At 31.7% G+C, this 26577-nt stretch overlaps 2 protein-coding genes across 4 annotated transcripts in view; one reads left to right on the top strand and one right to left on the bottom strand.

Moving 5' to 3' along the window:
- The window catches only part of LOC145271258 (beta-lactamase domain-containing protein 2-like), a 376845-nt gene that overhangs the window by 164685 nt on the left and 185583 nt on the right, over window positions 1–26577 (top strand). The window contains exon 1 of one of the 3 annotated variants that reach the window (XM_080126818.1): window positions 4137–4158. The exons of the other annotated variants lie outside the window; for them this stretch is intronic. The gene's annotated coding sequence lies outside the window, so the exon portion shown is untranslated. Of the gene's footprint in view, window positions 1–4136; window positions 4159–26577 lie in introns of those variants that run through there. 3 annotated transcript variants of the gene reach the window in all.
- Window positions 1–26577, bottom strand: part of LOC145271259 (beta-lactamase domain-containing protein 2-like) — a 158579-nt gene that overhangs the window by 27431 nt on the left and 104571 nt on the right. Inside the window, exons 4-5 of the mRNA XM_080126820.1 lie at window positions 13566–13671; window positions 2464–2586 (exon numbers count right to left, since the gene is read on the bottom strand). Of these exons, the coding sequence (XP_079982946.1) occupies window positions 2464–2586; window positions 13566–13671 (229 nt within the window). The remainder of the gene's footprint in view (window positions 1–2463; window positions 2587–13565; window positions 13672–26577) is intronic.

Here is a 26577-nt window from a genome sequence, read left to right as displayed (position 1 = left end):
ATGTGGTTAAGAAATAGTTCATGATAAAATATGAAATGTGGTTAAGAAATAGTTCATGATAAAATATGAAATGTGGTTAAAAAATATTTCATGGTAAAATATGAAATGTGGTCAAGAAATAGTTTATGGTAAAATATGAAATGTGGTCAAGAAATAGTTTATGGTAAAATATGAAATGTGGTCAAGAAATAGTTCATCGAAAATATGAAATGTGGTCAAGAAATAGTTCATGGAAAATATGAAATGTGGTCAAGAAATAGTTCATCATAAATTATGAAATGTGGTTAGGAAATAGTTCCTGGTAAAATATGAAATGTGGTTAAGAAATATTTCATGGTAAAATATGAAATGTGGCCAAGAAATAGTTCAGGATAATATATCAAATGTGGTCAAGAAATAGTTCATGATAAAATATGAAATGTGGTCAAAAAATAGTTCATGGTAGAATAAGAAATGATGTTGAGAAATAGTTCATGGTAAAATATGAAATGTGGTCAAGAAATATTCTATGATAAATTATGAAATGTGGTTAAGAAATAGTTCATGGGAAAATATTAAATGTCCTTAAGAAATTGTTCATTGTAAAATATTAAATGTGGTTAAGAAATAGTTCATGGTAAAATATGAAATATGGTTGAGAAATATTTTATGGTAAAATATGAAATGTTAAGAAATAGTTGATGCAAATTTTGGAACATGGATTATAAAATGTTGATGCAAAAATATAAATTATAGATTATGAAACGGTGATACAAAAATATGAAATCTGGATTAAAAAAGTTGATTGAAACTATGAAATGTGGATTATATAATGTCAATGCAAATATACGATATACAAAAATGAAAAAAGTACTAATTTGTAAAAATAATGATATAATATTTTTCATTTACAGAATGAAGAATTGGTAAAACGGATTAGGTTTAGTTTTGAAAACTAAAATAGTCGATGTAATCGGGGTAAAAATTCATTCATAAGATCATAAGATATAAAAAATGAAAAAAATTGAAAAATTTTTAAAAATAAGTAAATTAATATTTTTTATGTAAAAACAAAATGAGGAATTCGTAAAACTGATTAGGTTTAGGTTCTAATATTATAATGATATTATAATCATATATATAATAATATTATAACAATATAATCGGGAAAAATTCATTTATAAGATATACAAAAATAAAAAACACTATAATAGTCAATATAATCAAGAAAAATTTATTTATAAGATATACAAAAATAAAAAACACTATAATAGCCAATATAATCGGGAAAAATTTATTTATAAGATATACAAAAATAAAAAACACTATAATAGCCAATATAATCGGGAAAAATTTATTTATAAGATATACAAAAATAATAGTCAATATAATCGAGAAAAATTTAAAAAATAAAAACACTATAATAGTCAATATAATCGAGAAAAATTTTAAAAATAAAAAAACACTATAATAGTCAATATAATCGAGAAAAATTCATTTATAAGATATACAAAAATAAAAAACACTATAATAGCCAATATAATCAGGAAAAATTCATTTATAAGATAAGTCAAGTATCATGCTTCAATTGTGCTTTTAAAAAAAACCTATTCCGAACGCGCCTCTGTCATATTGAAGAACCTACTGTTGATTTTATGAAATAACTTTTCTGTATAATAGCTTGGATTAAAGTTTTAAATGCAAAAGTCAAATATCAAAGTTCAATTGTGCACTAAACAGAAACATTTACATCGAACGCGCCCCTGTCATATCAAAGAACCTACTGTTGATTATATGAAATAACTTGGATAGTTCGGGAAAAATTCATTTATAAGATATACAAAAATAAAAAACACTATAATAGTCAATTTAATCGGAGTAAAAATTCATTCAATACAGAAAAAAATAAAAAGTAAAAAATTATAATAGTCAATGAAAAAAACTCCATAACAGTCAATATAATCGGGGTAAAAATTGATTCGTAGAATATAGAAAAATTAAAATCATTATAACAGTCAATGTAATCGAGGTAAAAATTCATTTAGAAAATATACAACAATGAAAAAACACTATAACTGTCAATATAGTCGGGGTAAAAATTCATTTATAGAATATAAAAAATAAAAAAATAAAACGCTATAACATGCAATGTAATCCGGGTAAAAATTAATTTATAAAATATACAAAAATAAAAAAAAATAAAACGCTATAACATGCAATGTAATCCAGGTAAAAATTAATTTATAAAATATACAAAAATAAAAAAATAAAAAACTATAAAAGTCAATGTAATCGAGGTAAACATTAATTTAGAAAATATACAAAAATGAAAAGAAAATACACTATAACAGTCAATAAAATCGGAGTAAAAATTCATGTTTTAAATATAGAAAATTTTCAAAATAAAAAACTATAATAGTCAATCGGGGTAAAAATCCATTTATAAAATATAAAAAAAAAAAAGAAAAAAGAAAAACTACTTACCAAATGGTTCACTGATCTCTTGTCGGAATATTTGATCGAATGTTCGATTTTTGGGGTCAGCCTTCATGATAAGTGCATCAACATAAATTCCCCACGTAAGCAGATGATAGCCAAATTGGCTTCCTGTAAAAAGAAAAAAAATATATATACAAATAGTTTAATACCTTTCTGCCTCATAAAGGGGGCTAAAAAAATTTATATGTAGGTTACCCGGACATGAGTCAAACATTTATATATATATATATATATATATATATATATATATATATATATATATATATATATATATATATATATATATATATATATATATATATATATAAATGTTTGACTCATGTCCGGGTAACCTACATATAAATTTATAATATAATATATATATATATATATATATATATATATATATATATATATATATATATATATATATATATATATATATATATATATACTCGGGTTTTTTATTCAAAAGTAATGGACTAATGAATTCAACGAGGTTGTTAGATAGTGCTCAATAAAAAGAGCTGATAATACTTGTTTATTGTTATATAAACATGCTCACATGAAATCAAATGAAAATTACAATTAAATTTACCAAAATGATCCAAGATGGTAAAATTAAAGTATATCATAAATATTAAAGAAATAGTATTTATAAAATTATCTCAGCCAGGTGTAAAAGCAATAAAACCAAAAAGGAGATAGAGCTTATAATATGAGCAAACAGTTAATAAAATATGTTAAAAAACACTTTGAAATTTTTTTTTTTACACAGTGATCACCACTTATCAAGGCCCGGAAGCCACTCAGGGATAAGGGTTATTGCAAGTACATTACGTTAGTGTGGAGATTTGATGAAGTGTTTAATTAAGGGGGCGGTTCATTAGGAATTTGTTAACATTGGACTTGAAGACATCCAAGTTGTAGTCAGATGGGAAGCAGGCAGACGGAACAGAGTTCCACAGGCGCGCAGTTCTAAGAAAGAAGCTTTGTTCATGGAATCCGCGTTTTGATTTAGGCACAGATATAGAGTGGGGGAAATTTTTGACAGTGGATTCAGATAGACGGGTGTTTTTTGTGAAAGATTGGTGAGGGGGGACCAGAGATTGGAGTTCAGACGAGCACCTGCCATGGAAATAACGATAAAACAAGGATGTGAGCATGTTTATATAACAATAAACAAGTATATATATATATATATATATATATATATATATATATTACCATCTTTGATATATATATATATATATATATATATATATATATATATATATATATATATATATATATATATATGTGGGAGAGAGGTTGCAGGCTAGAGAAAAGAGCATCCCCCACTAAGCCACGAAGTCTATTTTGTACTCTGTCAAGGCAGGATAGGCTGTTTTTAGCAGCTCCTGCCCAGATATGGCAGCAGTATTCCATCCTTGGACATACTTGGCTTTTATATAGATAGAGAATTGCATCAGTAGTGAGATATCTTCTGGAGCGGTAGAAGGATCCCACCATCTTTCCAGCGACCTTGGCAACAGATTGATGTACATGTTCCATTTCAGATCAGGAGTAAAGGTCAAACCCAGAAGCTTGTCAAAACACGGGGCCTCCCCCAGACGAAAGCCATCCATCACAATTGATGCCAGCTGGGGATCAGAGCGTTGATGATGTAAGGAAAGGAGTTTGGTTTTGGATGCATTAAAGGTAAAATGAGTTAAAAACATATTTAAACTGAAAAGGAAACACTAGATAAATAATTTTAATATATATAGATATACATATGCATATAAAGTTATGAACAGTACATAGGACCCGGTTGAATTGCTAGTATATATATATATATATATTTATATATTGAAATTGACAATAATAGACAGATATAACTGTATTTACATAATAAAATGAATATATATATATATATGTATATATATACATATATATAATTTAAAGGGATTAGAACAGTAGTCTAAAGAGCAGAGTGTATTTTAATGTGATACTAAAATTACTAATTTAATTAAAATACAGGAAAGAAAAGTGCTCGTTGTAATTCAGATATATAATAAGCTCGATAGGTAAATATATTAGAGCTACTTTAATATTTAGTAATGTGATTGATAATTTAAAATTCAAATTAGAATTAAAAATTAAAAATCTGTTTCATAAGAAGGAACAACAACAAAGGCAATAATTTGTACGATCGTTTCGGAAACGATGTTTTTATTGTGATAGACATTAAGTCATGGACAATAATTTTGACGTATAGTTTTTTTTTTTAAACAAAGTCTCCTCATCAGCAAAAGTATTGGGTGGGTTTTTTATATGCAAAAGACACCATAAATAAACCTAGCAATTTTTAAGTAAGGCAGGAAAAAATTAAAATAAAAAGGAAAATATTTACTTGATAAGAAAAGTAATATGGGTTGAGAATAAAAAATAGAATAAAATTATAAATTTGAATTTGGTTTGAATATAAGGTTATAATAATATGTTTTTAATAAAAGATAAAAAATCATATATATATATATATATATATATATATATATATATATATATATATATATATATAAACTATATGTCAAAATTATTGTCCGTGGCTTAATGTCTATCAACATAAAAACATCGTTTCCGATCAGCGTTTCTTTAAGTATATGTGTGTGTATGTACGCATGTGGGTGCTCGTGTGAACGGCCGCAAGCTAACCCTCTCCAAGCACTTAACAACAAAAAAAATCAAATAGATAAATCGAATCATAGCCCCCCCTCGCCTCCCAACCTAAGCGAACAGCCAATAGGTCAAGACATACTTATCAAGAAATCATCTCACCAACGAGGCGCTAACAACCTAAACCTTAGGACTCGAAATTTAAAGTAACCCCCTCCTCCTACCCCCACATATCTCCCTCCCCCTCCATGTATCACTATGCCCTCAGCCACACCAGAGATTAACTTCCCAGACCCCCCACAACCACCTAATGTCCTTAAACTCCAAAACTAAAACAATTACCGCCATACCAAGCACCACCTTCCGACTTCTCCCCTTGTTCCCTTCCTCTTTCTCCGCTTTTCTCTCGCGCCCCTCCCCTTACACTAGTTCCACCATAAACGAACATTTCTGTGAAAGTCTGAGGAAGCTAAAAAACGGCACACTTTGCCCAGTCCAAAATAAATGTCTAACAAAAAGCGTAGTTTATCAAGCAACAATATTTGCGAAAGAAAAACCGAATAACAAGAAATATTACATAGGCATGACTTCCTTAGATTTCAAAACCCGATACTATGACCACAAAAGCACATTCAAAAATAAAAAAACAGCGTATAAAAACAACACTAGCGAATAAATATTGGGAACTCAAAGAAAGCGGACATTCGCCGGTAGTCGAATGGAAAATAATGAGACAAGCTACCACATGCAGACATTTAGACGACCCATGTAAATTATGCCTCCATGAAAAATTTTCTATCCTGTACTTTAAAGAACCTCGAAATCTATTAAACTGTAGGCGGGAAATAGCAAACAACTGTGTTCACAAAATAAAACTTACTCTAGGATAGCGATACAAAATAGCTTTAAAACTAACAATAACAATAGGAAAAAAAAAACAAAAAAAAACAAATAAATAAATTAGATAAACATGAATATACATAAACGATCACATACATATATATATATATATATATATATATATACATATATATATATATATATATATATATATATATATATATATATGTATATATGTATATGCATGTGCATTGTTGTGTGCACATAGGTATATTTATATGTATAAAAAAAAAAAAAAGGAGAACGACCACCTAAAACCACTAACCTAGTTCTAAAACAGATCCTTTGTTTGATAAAATGCATGCCCATTGGCTGGTAGGAAGGGGCGCAGTGGATACTAGAAAGCTGATTGGCCGACTAGAAATCCTCAACATATATAAAAACAAGAAGCAACGACAGAATTCGCGCATAAGCCTGACGAATCCTATAGTTGGATGAAACGCAGAATATTCAGTGTAGCTTAATCGCCATATATATTTTATAAATTACTAACTAGCTCTACCTACGTATTGAGCACTTTTGAAGTAAATACTTAAAGTTTACGCATAAATCTATACTTTCGTATATTAAATTTATGCGAATAAATGAAGTAGTTATATATATATATATATATATGCGTGTGTGTGTGTTTGTGTGTGTATGATAATATATATATGATAATATCATATTTATATTTACATGGAAATCTATATATATACATATATATACATAATATATATGTATATATATGATAATATATATATATGATAATTTATATATATATATATATATATATATATGATAGTGTATATATATATATATATATATATATATATATATATATATATATATATATATAAATAAGAATAACTAAGGTAAGCTTACTTACGTTTAAACCATCCACCCATTTCCAGTTCTAAAAATTCGTCTGTTTCATGCCTCCCCCCTGCTAACAATATATTTGTTTCAACTTATTTGAACTTTTTTTTTCCTAACGAATAAATGTAATTTAAATCCGTTGAGTTAAAAAAAATGATTTCCATGTAAATATAAATATGCACTATAAATTTAAATACAACTATAATCATTTTCATAACCATACTAGACTACCCGTGGCCCGTTGGGTCAGTATGTTATATTAGTTATGGAATTAATGTATGAGCGTGACACTTGTGATGTAAAGAAAATAGTTTTTTGTGATGTAACAGACATATTTCTATGAACGTATATTAAAATGAAAAAAGAATATAGATAGATTTCTATGAGTCGTTCAGTTTATTATAATTGATTTTTTTTTTAATTTACAGTTACTGAATTATAAGTGGTTGACCATACTTATAGGTAAATGTGCACTGAACAGATACCATAATACTTATTATAGTTAAATTCAAATTTTGATATATCTGCTTTTTTTTTACATCTTTCATTTCTGTATTACGTTTAAGTTATTTTAAACCCCACTCTTGCCATGTTGAATAATAATTTCGAAATAATAACGTTAATATTTCAGCGTCCCAATTGTTCTTTTGTTTTTTGTTTATTTTAACCCCCACTCTTCTCATGTTAAATAATAAGTTCTGATTATTTAAAAATAAAAAAAAGTTATACCCATAGAATTATAACTGGTTCGCCATACGTATAGGTAAATGTGCACTGAACAGATACCATAATACTTAAAGTTAAATTCAAATTTTGATATATCTTTTAGTTTAATCGGAACGCATGATATATCTTTTAGTTTAATGGGACGCTGAAAACGTACACAGCAAAACAATACGTTTTATTGTCACGTAAATCGGCGTTGTAAAATGCTCTTATGTTTGTCAACGGGTTAAATTGGATTTACTGTAAGAGAATTGCGTTAAAATAACTTAAACATAATACGGAAATGAATAATTGTAACAAAAAAAGTAGAAAGTTTAACAATTGTTTATTTGGATAATTTAAACGCGAAAAAAATAAAAATTGGGCCGTTGAAAACGTACACAATAAAACAATACGTCTTATTGCCGCGTTGATTATTATATATATATGAAACTTAACTTTTGGTGTTTGCTTTCCATATCTTGAAGTTTTTTATTCAATAAATTTAAGACATTCGCTTTTCTAAGGATGTCCATTTGTTCGAACGAAACTGGTCCAGCGATTTGTGTTTATTAGTTTACGCTGTTATGGGTTTATGTTTATGTACGCATGTGCAACCGGAAGTCGTAAACCGGATGTTGGGTTACAACATTCATTACAAGATCATTTGAGTTTTATAATTATATAGATTGTTCGACCATGTTCTTTTCCTCACATACACACACCCACATGTACGCATGCACACACACACACATACACATGTACATATATTCACGTTCACGTACGTACACTCACATTCACGTACATACATACTCACACACACACGCTAATGTACACACATGTGCGCACACATACGCGCACACGTACGCACGCATGGGCAACTTTAAAGGAAATCCAGACATGCACAGTCAGAATACACACACGCTAAAGTACACACATGTACGCACACATATGCGCACATATACACACACATACACACACATGGGCAACGTCACTTCCCTTTAAAGGAAATCCAGACATGCGCAGTCAGAACACTGACCCCGGTATAAAAGCCAACAACAACGTTCAATACTTTCTTCCCTTTTGTCTTGGTTCGTCAACCAGACAAGTTCGCGTCCACAGCTTGTGGCCTGAAGACACTTCCACGTGGACGACTGCTACCTTTCTTTTTCTACTTTTTTTTGCTGGATTTCTCTTTGTTCCATTCATTTCATTATTTTCTTTTAGTAGCGAGTTAGGATTATTATAATAATAATAAATAATAAAAGCACAAACATTTACGGTAATATATGTATGTATATATATGTATGTATATATATGTATGTATATATATGTATGTATATATATATGTATGTATATATATATGCATGTATGTATATATGTATGTATGTATATATGTATGCATGTGTATATATATGTATGTATATATATGTATGTATATATATGTATGTATGTATGTATATATGTATGTATGTATATATGTATGTATATATGTATGTATATATACGTATGTATGTATATATATGTATGTATATATATGTATGTATGTATATATGTATGTATGTATATATGTATGCATGTGTATATATATGTATGTATATGTATGTATGTATATATATGTATGTATATATATATGTATGTATATATATGCATGTATATATGTATGTATGTATATATGTATGTATGTATGTATGTATGCATGTATATATGTATGCATGTATATATATGTATGTATATATATGTATGTATGTATATATGTATGTATATATATATATGTATGTATGTATATATATATGTATGTATATATGTATGCATGTATATATGTATGCATGTGTATATATATGTATGTATATATATGTATGTATGTATATATGTATGTATGTATATATGTATGTATGTATATATGTATGCATGTGTATATATATGTATGTATATATATGTATGTATATATATATGTATGTATGTATATATGTATGCATGTGTATATATATGTATGTATATATATATATGTATATATATATGTACTATTCAATGTAGACACACTTAATCGACCGAGAACCACATTCGTCTATATGAAAACATTGTTAAAATATTATTATCCACTAACACGTGTTTCCTCGTCTATGACTCACCAGAGTGGCTGAATCGAGCGAAATTCGGAAATAGGACCTCATGGAAAGAAGCGTAAACCACTACCACTAGGCTATCTAGCACGACTGCATGTGTCGCTTTTGACGTAGATGTTATTTATTTTTGTTTTGCGATACTATCTTTTCATATAATTATCTATCTAGCGATGATTGGGTTACGGAGATTTGAATCGTCATGTTTTGACAGGTTGTGAAATTTTGTCAACCTCTGTGACCGGTCAGTTTGCACCGGAAATTATCCGAACGGGAACGGACATGATGTGTCAAATGTCACGTGTTCTCGTTTGCGCAAATATAGTTGGCAGTTGGATTGAAGGCACGGTTATTTATAAAGTGCTCGCAGATCGCAGACCCATATGTATTATTCAGTTTCTAACGGGTTTATGTTTCTAATAAGCTGTATATGTTCATAAAACACTTAAAATGATACGTTAAATTATATTATAGATAAAGTTCCACTGTATCTAAGCGAATCCTGTGTGATCGTAGCCTCCACACGGATGTAATTAGTCTAACAGTTTGTTTTCATGTGGGAAATTCGGGAGAGTTATTGTTAGCATGCTTTGTAAGCATTTGATATTGGAGGCTGAATTATATTAATATGGCAATTCTAACAAATCCATGGCCCTCTGCTGTAAACATATATAAATTCTTAAAACGATATATTAACATATATTATAGATAAATTAATTAATCGACCGAGAACCACATTCGTCTATATGAAAACATATAAGATATTAACGGATATACACTCAAGAGTCAAAACAATGAAAAGAATATGCTGTTGTCACAGCCCTAGTTATTATTATTATTATTATTATTATTATTATTATTATTATTTAACGTCCAATTCAATTTACTAATGGAGATTTGGTATCTGTTTGTTTGAAACCAAAACAATATTATTACTATTATTTAACGTTCAATTTAGTTTACTACTTCAATCTAATGTGCTTATTACTTTTCAATATTTAATTGTGGCATTGGGCAGTGGTTCTGTTCTGTTGTCACTATACCATTCTTCCAGAACTTACCTCCTCCATAGAGAGTGTAAAGTAGCATCTGTTCTGTTGTCAAGCAATTACCTCCCCTTAAGACGGGTAGTGGAATATGTTTGTTCAGGTTGAGTACTATTCAATCCCCCCCGCCATATTCTTTAGTGTTGACCCCCCCCCATTTTGACCCCCTCCCCCCCATTTTGATCCCCTCCCCCCCATTTTGACCCGTTGTGCATATTTTCTTCTCGTTAATATCTATAGTTTGTAATGGATGTTGAATTTTTAACGCACAACAAATGACATGCGTATAATCTATCTAATCTATCTATCTATATCTCTATAAAACGTGTCTGTCTGTCTGTCTGTCTGTGTGTCTGTCTGTCTGTGTACATTTCCCTACGCAATAACTCTGTCAATTTTTAGTCTACAGACTCGAAATTTGAAATACCGGGTACTGAGATTTGGGAAAATCGATGTGACGGGTGTCAGCCAGAAATTTGGCTGTTAAGGGGTCAAATTTCAACGATTTGACCTTTAAGAACTCTACCAAACTCCTCCGACAATTTTGGGTCTAGACACTTGAAATTTTAGATATAGGTTCCTTGAACCTGGATCTAACTTAATAAAGTGATTTGAGCCCGAAACAATAAATTTTAAGGGGTCATAATAGGGGTAAAATTAAAAAAAAAATTTACTCTTTTTTTTTTTTGCTCAGCATACACCTCCAAACACCCGGGCAACGCCGGGCTGAAATGCTAGTATATCTATAAAAGTGAACGTGTCTTGTCTGTCTGTCTGAGTACATTTCCCTACGCAATAACTCTGTCAATTTTTAGTCTACAGACTCAAAATTTCATATACAGGGTACTGAGATTTGGAAAAATCGATGTGATTGGTTTTCGGTCAGAAATTTGGCTGTTAAGGGGTCAAAGTTCAACGATTTGACCTTTGAGAACTCTACCAAACTCCTCCGACAATTTTGGGTCTACGCAGTTGACATTTTAGATATTTGGGGTCTAAACACTTGACATTTTAGATATAGGTTCCTTACTTAATAACTTGATTTGAGCCCAAAAACAATAAATTTTAAAGGGTCATAATAGGGGTCAAAGTTAAAAAAAAATTGACCGTTTTTTTTTTTTTTGCTCAGCATACACCTCCAAACACCCGGGCAACGCCGGGCCGAAATGCTAGTATATATATACAATCGTGTTGTTCTGTTATTTATTACCTGGTATTTCGTACTGTCCAGAACCTGCCACTGGGTTCTGATAATAAGTAAAATCGTCCATACTAGCATTTCAGCCAGGCGTTGCCCGGGTTTTTGAATGTGTGTGTTGAGCAAAAAAAAAAAAAAGAAAAAAAAGTGGTAGTAGAACGGCAGGCTCGAACCCGGGTATTTTTTTTCAGATTAGGTCCACCTCCACAATTTTCTTTTAAATGACGACTTTTCTAGGTTGTCGACTATGCTGAATACGAAAATCGGATTGAAATTTTGCAGAAATAAGTAGTTACCGAGATATAAAAAGTTGTTTTATGCATTGTATTCTTTGTCGGCCATCTTTGTTATGCGCGTATATTTGTTTATGGCGCGCTCGCACGCGCGTAAAAAAGATGGCCGCCAAAGAATACAATGCATAATACAACTTTTTATATCTCGATAACTACTTATTTCTGCAAAAATGCCAATGCGATTTACGTATTTAGCATAGTCAAAAACCTACAAAAGTCGTCATTTAAAAGAAAATTGTGGAGGAGGACCTAATCTAAAAATTTACCCGAACCCGTACTGCGAAGGAGGAAAAGAATGGGGAGGGGGGGGAAACCTGACGTCTTTTTCGTTACGACCACTGCCAAAGCAGAAGTGACGTAGGTTTTAATTAAGGCTGGATAATAGAAAGGAGAGGATGACTTTAAAAAATATCAGCGAAAAGAGCGACCCCCCCCCTTTAGAAAAGTGCCCAGTTGAAGGTGAAGATATTAAATGTTTTTTAGCCAATTTTTCGATATTTGATGAGTCGTATATATATATATATATATATATATATATATATATATATATATATATATATACATATATATATATATATACATATATATATATATATATATATATATGTATATATATATATATATATATAAGTGAACGTGTCTGTGTACATTTCCCTATGTTTTTAGCCAATCTTTCGATATTTGTCGTCTGAAAGGTCGAACTTCAAAACAATACTGATCTTGTAAAAATCCGTCGCCTCTGTCGAAAGTTTTAGGCAGACATGCAAACATACATACATACATAGATTTATATATTGGTAACTAAAAATTTTCGACCTAAACTGATGAAAAAGTTTACCCTATCTCTGAATACCCTTTATGTAAAATTTCAAATGTTTAGACCAGAAATTGTCTGAGTAATTTGGTAGAGACCGCAGAGGTAATTTTAAAAAAAAACTTTGACCCGTATTATGACCTCTTAACATTTATTGTTTTGGGCTCAAATCAAGTTATTAAGTTAGATCCATGTCCAAGGAACCTATATCTAAAATTTCATAACATAAATAGTGAAGCTAACTTTTTTTTTTCATTTAGAAAAATATCTTGACATTTAAGCAATTGTGGAAAAATAACAACTCTACATTGAAATGTTTAGGGATTTTTAAAGAATCAGAATAGGAATCGGTAATTGTATCGGAAAAATATTGGAATCGTCCCATCACTGGTTGATACAGAGGCAGTGTTATTGTTGAGTCTGATTCACATATTACACCGTCTGTGGTTTTCTGATATTTATCTAAAACTTCAGTGAACAATGGGACTTGTACTTAAAACTTCAAACCCTTACCTGGTTCCCAAAAGGGTTTCTGCGCCTCAAGATGTGACAAATACGTTTGGTAGTCCGTTCTTGAGAGGTGAAGGCTGACAGGTTTGTCAAAGCCTATGAGACCAGACTGTAAAAGAAAAAAAAAAGACCTTTCAAATATACATCCAACCCCCCCCCCAAAAAAAAAACAAAAGCTAAATGGAGGCCATCTAGAACATATGCTGTAGAACGGAGAGAAAAAAGGCCAAAGACCCTAGTGTTTTGATGTGATGTTTTGAATATAATAAACTAGCTATGACCAAAGTTTCATTTCATTCGGACAAAACACTCAGAAACGGGGCCTAATTAGAGTTGAGGCTCGTTTTTTGGGGTCACCCTGTATTAAAGAATTAAAATTTATTAATATTTAATATTCGTGCTGCGCCTCAAGAAATGCACGGAGCTAAATAGAGGCCATCTAGAACGGAGAAAAAAAGGTGAAAGACCCTTGTGTTTAGATATGATTTTTGATTTTTCTTTTATTAATATTATTTTTTTCCTTGTACACATTTTTGTGAATTATTCCATGGATTTCTGCCTTTGGATTATTATGGACCATCTTCTTCCAATTACGGGATTTCCTTTGATTTTACTTGTGCAAATGGAAATTCAATAAACTTTCTTGAAGTTTTACATTTGGATTTTACCGTCACTGGATTATTTATCTTCCACCAGACTATCCATTCATGTGTAATCACATTTTTCTTGGCCATATTCTCTCCGCTTCACTTTTTTTGTTTTCAAGTAAGATCTTTGACTTATTGTTGTTTCATCAAATACTTCTGCATGCAAAATCCGATCCTGCATTTTGCTAATTCCTACCCTCTGATGAGAAGGAATGTATGCTGTAGAACGGAGAAAAAAAGGGCAAATACCCTAGTGTTCTAATGTGATGTTTGGAATATGATAAAGAAACGGGGCCTAATTAGAATTGAGACCCGTTTTTTGGGGTCACCCTGTATTAAAGAATGAATATTTATTAATATTTAATATTCGTGCTGCGCCTCAAGAAATGCACGGAGCTAAATGGAGGCCATCTAGAACATATGCTGTAGAACAGAGAAAAAAAGGCCAAAGACCCTTGTGTTTTGATGTGATGTTTTGAATATAATAAACTAGCTATGACTAAAGTTTCATTTCATTCGGACAAAACACTAAGAAACAGGGCCTAATTAGAGTTGGAGCCCGTTTTTTTTTTTTGGGGTCAACCTGTATGTAATATATATATATATATATATATATATATATATATATATATATGGGAGTGAATCCTGGACTACATACTCAACACAAGAGAGGAAACTCCAGGTCTTCCATATGAGGTGTATACGTAGGATACTTGGTATCACATGGCAGGACAGAGTGAGTAATACTGATGTTCTGCAGAGAGCGGGCATCCCATCCATTTACTCCCTACTGCGTGAGCGACGTCTTCGCTGGCTGGGCCATGTGCGCAGGATGGATGATGGGCGCATCCCTAAAGACCTTCTCTATGGCGAGTTTGCATCAGGCTCAAGAAAGAGGGGGCGACCCCATCTTCGCTACAGGGATGTCTGCAAGCGTGACATGAAGGCTTTCTCGGTGGACAGGAATACATGGGAAGCCTCTGCAGCTGACAGAACTGCCTGGAGGAAAATGATACGCCAGGGGATTATCATCAGCGAGAGGACCCTCCATGTTGAAAACGCTGCAAAGAGAGCTAGGAGAAGAGCGAGTGTACAGGCGGAACAGCCGGACGAAGCGGCAAATTGCATAACAACCTTCGTATGTCAAGGCTGTGGCAGACTATGCAAATCAAGAATTGGTCTCGACAGTCACACAAAAGGATGCATACAGGCAACATCTTAATGCGGCGCTGATCCATAGTTGTTTCGACTGACGGATGCCACACACACACACACACATATATATATATATATATATATATATATATATATATATATATATATATATATATATATACATAAAATAAAAATTACAACTAAATTTACCAAAATGATCCAAAATGGTAAAACTAAAGTATATTATAAAAATTAAAGAATTAATATTTATAACTTAATCTCAACCAGATGTTAAAGCTCAATAAAACCAAATAGGAGATAGTTATTACTTTAACCTTTCAGATAAATATATAATTTTTCTTTAACATTATCGTTTTTTCTACATACTTTTTTAATACTTTATAACTTAATATTTTATTTTATTTCTTTATTTCTTCTTTGCTTGGCTGATTTTTTATCTGCAATTTCCGTTTTAGTCTTTAAATATTCCTATCTATCAAATATATTAATCTACACATTCATATCCTGTATGTATATTTACTTATATTTTACTGTATGCATTTACTTACATACATTATCCGGAATTTGCAGATACCGGTCATCCTCTCCCCTTGAAAAAATTTATTTTTTAATTTTATTTTTTATTTATTATTTATTTATATATTAATTAATTAATTTATTTATTTTTTCCATAACATACATTTCAGCTGACCTCTTTTTTTTGCCCTAAATTTTTCACGTTATTGTGTCTGGGTCATTTTGACATTTGCTTTTATATTTTCTGCTCTTCTTCACTGCAAGTTCAAGCCTGCAAGCTTTTCCATGGATTATTTTGGACCATCTTCCAATTACGCGATTTCCTTGGATTTTACTTGTGCGAATAGAAATTTAATTAACTTTCTTGGATTTACATTTTTTATCTTCCACCAGATTATCCATTCATGTGTAATCACCTTTTTCTTTACCATATTCCCTCTGCTTCACTTTTTGTTATCAAGTAAGATCTTTGACTTGCAGTTTCATCAAATACTTTTGCATGCAAAATCCGGTCCCGCATTTGCTAATTCCTACCCTCTGATGAGAAGGAAAGTATTTCTTGGAAACTCTGCGGATTAAGGACTATCCACTTATTAAGTTTTTTTTTTACACGATGATCACCACATCAAGGCCCGGAAGCCACTCAGGGATAAGGGTTATTGCAAGTACAGTACGTTAGCGTTGAGATTTAATGAAGTGTTCACTTAAGGGGGCGGTTCATCAGGAATTTGTTTACATTGGATTTGAAGACATCCAGGTTGTAATCAGGTGGGAAGCAGGCAGACGGAACAGAGTTCCACAGGCGTGCAGTTCTAAGAAAGAAGCTTTGTTCATGGAATCTACGTTTTGATTTAGCCAAAGATAAAGAGTGGGGAAAATTTTTGACAGTGGATTCAGCTAGACGGGTGTTTTTCGTGAAAGATTGGCGAGGGGGGACCAGAGATTGGACTTAAGATGAGTACCTGCCATGGAAATAAGGATAAAACAAGGATAGGCTCGCAACATCTCTTCTGTGAGAGAGAGGTTGCAGGATAGAGAAAAGGGCATCCCCCACTAAGCCACGAAGTCTATTTTGTACTCTGTCAAGGCAGGATAGGCTGTTTTTAGCAGCTCCTGCCCAGATATGGCAGCAGTATTCCATCCTTGGACGTACTTGGCTTTTATATAGATAGAGAATTGCATCAGTAGTGAGATATCTTCTGGAGCAGTAGAAGGATCCCACCATCTTTCCAGCGACCTTGGCAACAGACTTGATGTACGTGTTCCATTTCAGATCAGGAGTAAAGGACAAACCCAGAAGCTTATCAAAATATGGGGCTTCTCCTAAACAAGAGCCATCCATTTCAATTGATGCCAGATGGGGATCGGAGCGTTGATGATGTAAAGATAGGAGTTTGGTTTTATATGCATTAAAGGTAACCAGCCACATCTTCCCCCACTGAACCACGTGCTCGAGATCAGAGGAGAGAGAATCAGAGAGAACTTTGTCATTTACAGCCTTTGATGTGTTGCCGTAGATGGTCGTGTCATCAGCATAGATGTCAACGAATGATTTTAGTATGTGTTTAGGGAGATCATTGATGTAGATCAGGAAGAAAGTTGGGCCCAGGATGGCCCCTTGAGGGACTCCAGCATTAATATTGCAGGCCTCTGATTTTTGTCCATCGACCACTACTCATATGAGCCTATCGGAGAGAATTGATTTAATGATTGAGAAAATATTTCCAGTAATACCGTAGCTGGAAATCTTGTGAAGTAGGCCCTTATGCCATACCTTGTCGAAGGCCTTTGATATGTCAAGAGCAATTGGCTTAGAAAGGAAGCCTTTTTCAAGACATTCACTAATCCTGTGAGATATAACCGTTAGCACATCTGCGGTAGATCTTGCAGAGCAGAAACCATATTGTGTGTCACTAAGAAGATTATTCCTGTTGAGGTGGTTTACTATTTCTCTATTTAATATGGATTCCAGCAACTTACTTATGACACACAGGAGACTTATTGGTCTTTACTGAGAGGGAGATGACTTATCACCTGAATTCTTAAATACAGGGCAAACTGATGAGGTCTTCCAGGGGGTCGGAAAGCACTTCTCCTTAAGGCAGCGCTTAAACAGTTTCGTAAGTATGGGAGCAAGTTCTGGTTGAAGCTTTTTTAACACTATAATTGGGATGCCGTCGGGGCCAGTTGCTTTACTGGAATCAAGGTTCTTCATTAGCTTGGCGACCTCATGCACGGATATTTGTATGTTACCTAGCTTGTTCTGTGTTATAGGAGGAAATATGGGGAGTTGATGGCCTTCGTCGCATAGGGTAGAATTAGCGAGTGTTTTCTTTCAAATTAAATATGTTTTTAGCTCTTTTTCAAAGTGTTTTTTAGCATGTTTTATTAACTATTTGCTCTTATATATATATATATATATATATATATATATATATATATATATATATATATATATGTGTGTGTGTGTGTGTGTGTGTGTCAAAGACCAGACTGTAAGAAAAAGAAAAAAGACTTTTAATATATATGAAAAATATATATATATATATATGAAAAGTCTTTTTTCTATATACATTAAATCTCCAAAACACTGTTTCATGGTAAACAACTGATGATCCCTTACAAAATAAATTATTTCTGGTACTATAGTGAATTCGAGAGAGCAAGTTGATGCAGTGATGACTTACTGACTACATGGTTAAAAACTTCCAAAACTATATATATACTAGCATGGGTGCCCGGCGTTGCCCGGGTATTTGGAGGTGTATGTTGAGCAAAAAAAAAAACAATTTTTTTTAACTTTGACCCCTATTACGACCCCTTAAAATGTATTGTTTTGGGCTCAAATCAAGTTATTAAGTTGGATCTATGTCCAAGGAACCTAAATCTGAAATTTTAAGTGCGTAAACCCAAAATTGTCGGAGGAGTTCTCAAAGGTCAAATCGTTGAACTTTGACCCCTTAATCGCCAAATTTCTGGCCAAAAAACGATCACATTGATTTTCCCAAATCTCAGTAACCTGTATATCAAATTTCGAGTCTGTAGACTAGAAATTGACAGAGTTAATGCTTAGGGAAATGTGCACACACACACACACACACACACACACACACGTTCACTTTTATATATATATATATATATATACTAGCATTTCAGCCCGGCGTTGTCCGGGTGTTTGGATGTGTATGTTGAGCAAAAAAAAAGTGGTAGTAGGAAGGCAGGCTCGAACCCGTACCGCAAAGGAGGAAAAGAACGGGGTAAAACCTAATGTTTATGCTGTTACGCCACCGCCAAACCGGAAGCAACATTTTTTTAAAATTAAGCCTAGACAATCTAAAGGAGAGGATAACTTTCAAAAATATCGGCGAAAAAAGTGACCCCCCCTGTAGAAAAGTGCCTAGTTGAAGGGGAATGTTTTTAGCCATTTTTCGGTATTTGTTGTATGAAAGGTCGAACTTTAAAACGATACTGATCTTGGTAAAATCCGTCGCCTCTATTGAAAGTTTAAGGCAGATATGCAAACAGACATACATACATACATTTATATATTGTTAGCTAAAAATTTTCGACCCAAACTGATGAAAAAGCTTGCCCTATCTCTGAATACCCTTTATGTAAAAGTTCAAATATTTAGACCAGAAATTGTCTGAGTAATTTGGAAGAGACCGCAGAGGTCAATTTTTTGTTAAAACTTTGACCCCTATTATGACCCCTTAAAATTTACTAAAGACATCAGAGATAAATTTTTAAAAAAATTTGACCCCTATTACGACCCCTTAACATTTATTATTTTGGGCTCAAATTGTATTATTAAGTTAGATCTAAACACTTGAAATTTTAGATATAGATTCCTTGAGTTGAGCCCAAAACAATAAAGGTTGAGGGGTCAGAATAGGGGTCAAAGTTTAAAAAATTGACTGCTTCTTTTTTTTTTTTGCTCAACATACACCTCCAAGTACCCGGGCAACGCAGGGCACCCATGCTAGTATAGACCTTGTGAAGTGGACCTTTACCATACCCTATAACATACTATACATAAATAAAAAAAACGATCATACGTTACTGACTGACACAATCATGTTGTTATTTAGAAAGCCGTTCTTTTGAAAGGGGAGGGAATTTTTAACTCATCTGTACTTTCACCTAACAATTTATTAATTCTTAATATAGAGAGGGAGGATAGTATTTTGCTATTATGGAATAGGGACCGTTCTGAAATAAAAAAGTTATTCAGAAAGCCGTTCTTAATATTGAGAGGGGAGGAAATTTTTAACTCATCTGTACTTTCACCTAAGAATATATTAATTCTTAATATAGAGAGGGAGGATAGTATTTTGCTATTATGGAATAGGGACCGTGCTGAAATACAAATGTTATTATTTAGAAAGCCGTTCTTAATGTTGGGAGGGTAATCGTTTTTTAATTCTTCTGTACTTTCACCTAACAATTTATTCATTCTTAATATGAGGAGTGTGATAGTATTTTACTATTAGTGAATAGGGACCGTTCTGAAATAAAAACGTTATTGAGAAAGCCAGTCTTAATATTGAAAGGGGAGGGAATTTTTAACTCATCTGTACTTTCACCTAACAATTTATTAATTCTTAATATAGAGAGGGAGGATAGTATTTTGCTATTATGAAATAGGGACCGTTCTGAAATAAAAAAAAGTTATTTAGAAAGCCGTTCTTAATATTGAGAGGGGATGGGAATTTTTTAACTCATCTGTACTTTCACCTAACAATTTATTCATTCTTAATATGAGGAGGGTGATAGTATTTTACTATTAGTGAATAGGGACCGTTCTGAAATAAAAACGTTATTGAGAAAGCCATTCTTAATATTGAAAGGGGAGGGAATTTTTAACTCATCTGTACTTTCACCTAACAATTTATTAATTCTTAATATAGAGAGGGAGGATAGTATTTTGCTATTATGGAATAGGGACCGTTCTGAAATAAAAAAAAAGTTATTTAGAAAGCCGTTCTTAATATTGAGAGGGGAGGGAATTTTTTAACTCATCCGTACTTTCACCTAACAATATATTAATTCTTAATATAGAGAGGGAGGATAGTATTTTGCTATTATGAAATAGGGACCGTTCTGAAATAAAAAAAAGTTATTTAGAAAGCCATTCTTAATATTGAGAGGGGAGAGAATTTTTTAACTCATCTGTACTTTCACCTAAGAATATATTAATTCTTAATATAGAGAGGGAGGATAGTATTTTGCTATTATGGAATAGGGACCGTGCTGAAATACAAATGTTATTATTTAGAAAGCCGTTCTTAATATTGGGAGGGTAATCGTTTTTTAATTCTTCTGTACGTACACCTAACAATTGATTAATTCTTAATATGAGGAGGGTGATAGTATTTTACTATTAGTGAATAGGGACCGTTCTGAAATAAAAACGTTATTGAGAAAGCCATTCTTAATATTGAAAGGGGAGGGAATTTTTAACTCATCTGTACTTTCACCTAACAATATATTAATTCTTAATATAGAGAGGGAGGATAGTATTTTGCTATTATGGAATAGGGACCGTTCTGAAATTAAAAAAAAAGTTATTTAGAAAGCCATTCTTAATATTGAGAGGGGAGGGAATTTTTTTTAACTCATCTGTACTTTCACCTAACAATAAATTAATTCTTAATATAGAGAGGGAGGATAGTATTTTGCTATTATGGAATAGGGACCGTGCTTAAATACAAATGTTATTTAGAAAGCCATTCTTAATATTGAGAGGGGAGGGAATTTTTTTAACTCATCTGTACTTTCACCTAAGAATATATTAATTCTTAATATAGAGAGGGAGGATAGTATTTCGCTATTATGAAATAGCGACCGTTCTGAAATAAAAAAAAAAGTTATTTAGAAAGCCATTCTTAATATTGAGAGGGGAGGGGAATTTTTTAAACCATCTGTACTTTCACCTAACAATAAATTAATTCTTAATATAGAGAGGGAGGATAGTATTTCGCTATTATGAAATAGCGACCGTTCTGAAATTAAAAAAAAGTTATTTAGAAAGCCATTCTTAATATTGAGAGGGGAGGGGAATTTTTTAAACCATCTGTACTTTCACCTAACAATAAATTAATTCTTAATATAGAGAGGGAGGATAGTATTTTGCTATTATGAAATAGGGACCGTTCTGAAATAAAAAAAAGTTATTTAGAAAGCCATTCTCAATATTGAGAGGGGAGGGCTGAAATACAAATGTTATTATTTAGAAAGCCGTTCTTAATATTGAGAGGGAGGGAATTTTTTAACTCATCTGTACTTTCACCTAACAATATATTAATTCTTATTATAGAGAGGGAGGGTAGTATTTTGCTATTATGGAATAGGGACCGTGCTGAAATACAAATGTTATTATTTAGAAAGCCGTTCTTAATATTGGGAGGGTAATCGTTTTTTAATTCTTCTGTACTTACACCTAACAATTGATTAATTCTTAATATGAGGAGGGTGATAGTATTTTACTATTAGTGAATAGGGACCGTTCTGAAATAAAAACGTTATTGAGAAAGCCATTCTTAATATTGAAAGGGGAGGGAATTTTTAACTCATCTGTACTTTCACCTAACAATTTATTAATTCTTAATATAGAGAGGGAGGATAGTATTTTGCTATTGTGAAATAGGGACCGTTCTGAAATAAAAAAAAGTTATTTAGAAAGCTATTCTTAATATTGAGAGGGGAGGGAATTTTTAACTCATCTGTACTTTCACCTAACAATTTATTAATTCTTAATATAGAGAGGGAGGATAGTATTTTGCTATTATGAAATAGGGACCGTTCTGAAATAAAAAAAAGTTATTTAGAAAGCCATTCTTAATATTGAGAGGGGAGGGAATTTTTAACTCATCTGTACTTTCACCTAACAATTTATTAATTCTTAATATAGAGAGGGAGGATAGTATTTTGCTATTATGAAATAGGGACCGTTCTGAAATAAAAAAAAAGTTATTTAGAAAGCCATTCTTAATATTGAGAGGGGAGGGAATTTTTAACTCATCTGTACTTTCATCTAACAATTTATTCATTCTTAATATAGAGAGGGAGGATAGTATTTTGCTATTATGAAATAGGGACCGTTCTGAAATAAAAAAAAAGTTATTTAGAAAGCCATTCTTAATATTGAGAGGGGAGAGAATTTTTTAACTCATCTGTACTTTCACCTAAGAATATATTAATTCTTAATATAGAGAGGGAGGATAGTATTTTGCTATTATGGAATAGGGACCGTGCTGAAATACAAATGTTATTATTTAGAAAGCCGTTCTTAATATTGGGAGGGTAATCGTTTTTTAATTCTTCTGTACGTACACCTAACAATTGATTAATTCTTAATATGAGGAGGGTGATAGTATTTTAATATTAGTGAATAGGGACCGTTCTGAAATAAAAACGTTATTGAGAAAGCCATTCTTAATATTGAAAGGGGAGGGAATTTTTAACTCATCTGTACTTTCACCTAACAATATATTAATTCTTAATATAGAGAGGGAGGATAGTATTTTGCTATTATGGAATAGGGACCGTTCTGAAATAAAAAAAAAAGTTATTTAGAAAGCCATTCTTAATATTGAGAGGGGAGGGAATTTTTTTTAACTCATCTGTACTTTCACCTAACAATTTTTTCATTCTTAATATAGAGAGGGAGGATAGTATTTTGCTATTATGGAATAGGGACCGTGCTTAAATACAAATGTTATTTAGAAAGCCATTCTTTATATTGAGAGGGGAGGGAATTTTTTTAACTCATCTGTACTTTCACCTAAGAATATATTAATTCTTAATATAGAGAGGGAGAATAGTATTTCGCTATTATGAAATAGCGACCGTTCTGAAATAAAAAAAAAAGTTATTTAGAAAGCCATTCTTAATATTGAGAGGGGAGGGGAATTTTTTAAACCATCTGTACTTTCACCTAACAATAAATTAATTCTTAATATAGAGAGGGAGGATAGTATTTCGCTATTATGAAATAGCGACCGTTCTGAAATTAAAAAAAAGTTATTTAGAAAGCCATTCTTAATATTGAGAGGGGAGGGGAATTTTTTAAACCATCTGTACTTTCACCTAACAATAAATTAATTCTTAATATAGAGAGGGAGGATAGTATTTTGCTATTATGAAATAGGGACCGTTCTGAAATAAAAAAAAAGTTATTTAGAAAGCCATTCTCAATATTGAGAGGGGAGGGCTGAAATACAAATGTTATTATTTAGAAAGCCGTTCTTAATATTGAGAGGGAGGGAATTTTTTAACTCATCTGTACTTTCACCTAACAATATATTAATTCTTATTATAGAGAGGGAGGGTAGTATTTTGCTATTATGGAATAGGGACCGTGCTGAAATACAAATGTTATTATTTAGAAAGCCGTTCTTAATATTGGGAGGGTAATCGTTTTTTAATTCTTCTGTACTTACACCTAACAATTGATTAATTCTTAATATGAGGAGGGTGATAGTATTTTACTATTAGTGAATAGGGACCGTTCTGAAATAAAAACGTTATTGAGAAAGCCATTCTTAATATTGAAAGGGGAGGGAATTTTTAACTCATCTGTACTTTCACCTAACAATTTATTAATTCTTAATATAGAGAGGGAGGATAGTATTTTGCTATTGTGAAATAGGGACCGTTCTGAAATAAAAAAAAGTTATTTAGAAAGCTATTCTTAATATTGAGAGGGGAGGGAATTTTTAACTCATCTGTACTTTCACCTAACAATTTATTAATTCTTAATATAGAGAGGGAGGATAGTATTTTGCTATTATGAAATAGGGACCGTTCTGAAATAAAAAAAAGTTATTTAGAAAGCCATTCTTAATATTGAGAGGGGAGGGAATTTTTAACTCATCTGTACTTTCACCTAACAATTTATTAATTCTTAATATAGAGAGGGAGGATAGTATTTTGCTATTATGAAATAGGGACCGTTCTGAAATAAAAAAAAAGTTATTTAGAAAGCCATTCTTAATATTGAGAGGGGAGGGAATTTTTAACTCATCTGTACTTTCATCTAACAATTTATTCATTCTTAATATAGAGAGGGAGGATAGTATTTTGCTATTATGAAATAGGGACCGTTCTGAAATAAAAAAAAAGTTATTTAGAAAGCCATTCTTAATATTGAGAGGGGAGAGAATTTTTTAACTCATCTGTACTTTCACCTAAGAATATATTAATTCTTAATATAGAGAGGGAGGATAGTATTTTGCTATTATGGAATAGGGACCGTGCTGAAATACAAATGTTATTATTTAGAAAGCCGTTCTTAATATTGGGAGGGTAATCGTTTTTTAATTCTTCTGTACGTACACCTAACAATTGATTAATTCTTAATATGAGGAGGGTGATAGTATTTTAATATTAGTGAATAGGGACCGTTCTGAAATAAAAACGTTATTGAGAAAGCCATTCTTAATATTGAAAGGGGAGGGAATTTTTAACTCATCTGTACTTTCACCTAACAATATATTAATTCTTAATATAGAGAGGGAGGATAGTATTTTGCTATTATGGAATAGGGACCGTTCTGAAATAAAAAAAAAAGTTATTTAGAAAGCCATTCTTAATATTGAGAGGGGAGGGAATTTTTTTTAACTCATCTGTACTTTCACCTAACAATTTTTTCATTCTTAATATAGAGAGGGAGGATAGTATTTTGCTATTATGGAATAGGGACCGTGCTTAAATACAAATGTTATTTAGAAAGCCATTCTTTATATTGAGAGGGGAGGGAATTTTTTTAACTCATCTGTACTTTCACCTAAGAATATATTAATTCTTAATATAGAGAGGGAGGATAGTATTTCGCTATTATGAAATAGCGACCGTTCTGAAATAAAAAAAAAAGTTATTTAGAAAGCCATTCTTAATATTGAGAGGGGAGGGGAATTTTTTAAACCATCTGTACTTTCACCTAACAATAAATTAATTCTTAATATAGAGAGGGAGGATAGTATTTCGCTATTATGAAATAGCGACCGTTCTGAAATTAAAAAAAAGTTATTTAGAAAGCCATTCTTAATATTGAGAGGGGAGGGGAATTTTTTAAACCATCTGTACTTTCACCTAACAATAAATTAATTCTTAATATAGAGAGGGAGGATAGTATTTTGCTATTATGAAATAGGGACCGTTCTGAAATAAAAAAAAAGTTATTTAGAAAGCCATTCTCAATATTGAGAGGGGAGGGCTGAAATACAAATGTTATTATTTAGAAAGCCGTTCTTAATATTGAGAGGGAGGGAATTTTTTAACTCATCTGTACTTTCACCTAACAATATATTAATTCTTATTATAGAGAGGGAGGGTAGTATTTTGCTATTATGGAATAGGGACCGTGCTGAAATACAAATGTTATTATTTAGAAAGCCGTTCTTAATATTGGGAGGGTAATCGTTTTTTAATTCTTCTGTACTTACACCTAACAATTGATTAATTCTTAATATGAGGAGGGTGATAGTATTTTACTATTAGTGAATAGGGACCGTTCTGAAATAAAAACGTTATTGAGAAAGCCATTCTTAATATTGAAAGGGGAGGGAATTTTTAACTCATCTGTACTTTCACCTAACAATTTATTAATTCTTAATATAGAGAGGGAGGATAGTATTTTGCTATTGTGAAATAGGGACCGTTCTGAAATAAAA

The sequence above is a fragment of the Euprymna scolopes genome, chromosome 46, assembly GCF_053919585.1.
Source record: "Euprymna scolopes isolate OS-2025 chromosome 46, ASM5391958v1, whole genome shotgun sequence".
Classification (NCBI taxonomy): Eukaryota; Metazoa; Mollusca; class Cephalopoda; order Sepiida; family Sepiolidae; genus Euprymna; species Euprymna scolopes.
This window is presented reverse-complemented; position numbering and strand designations above follow the sequence as displayed.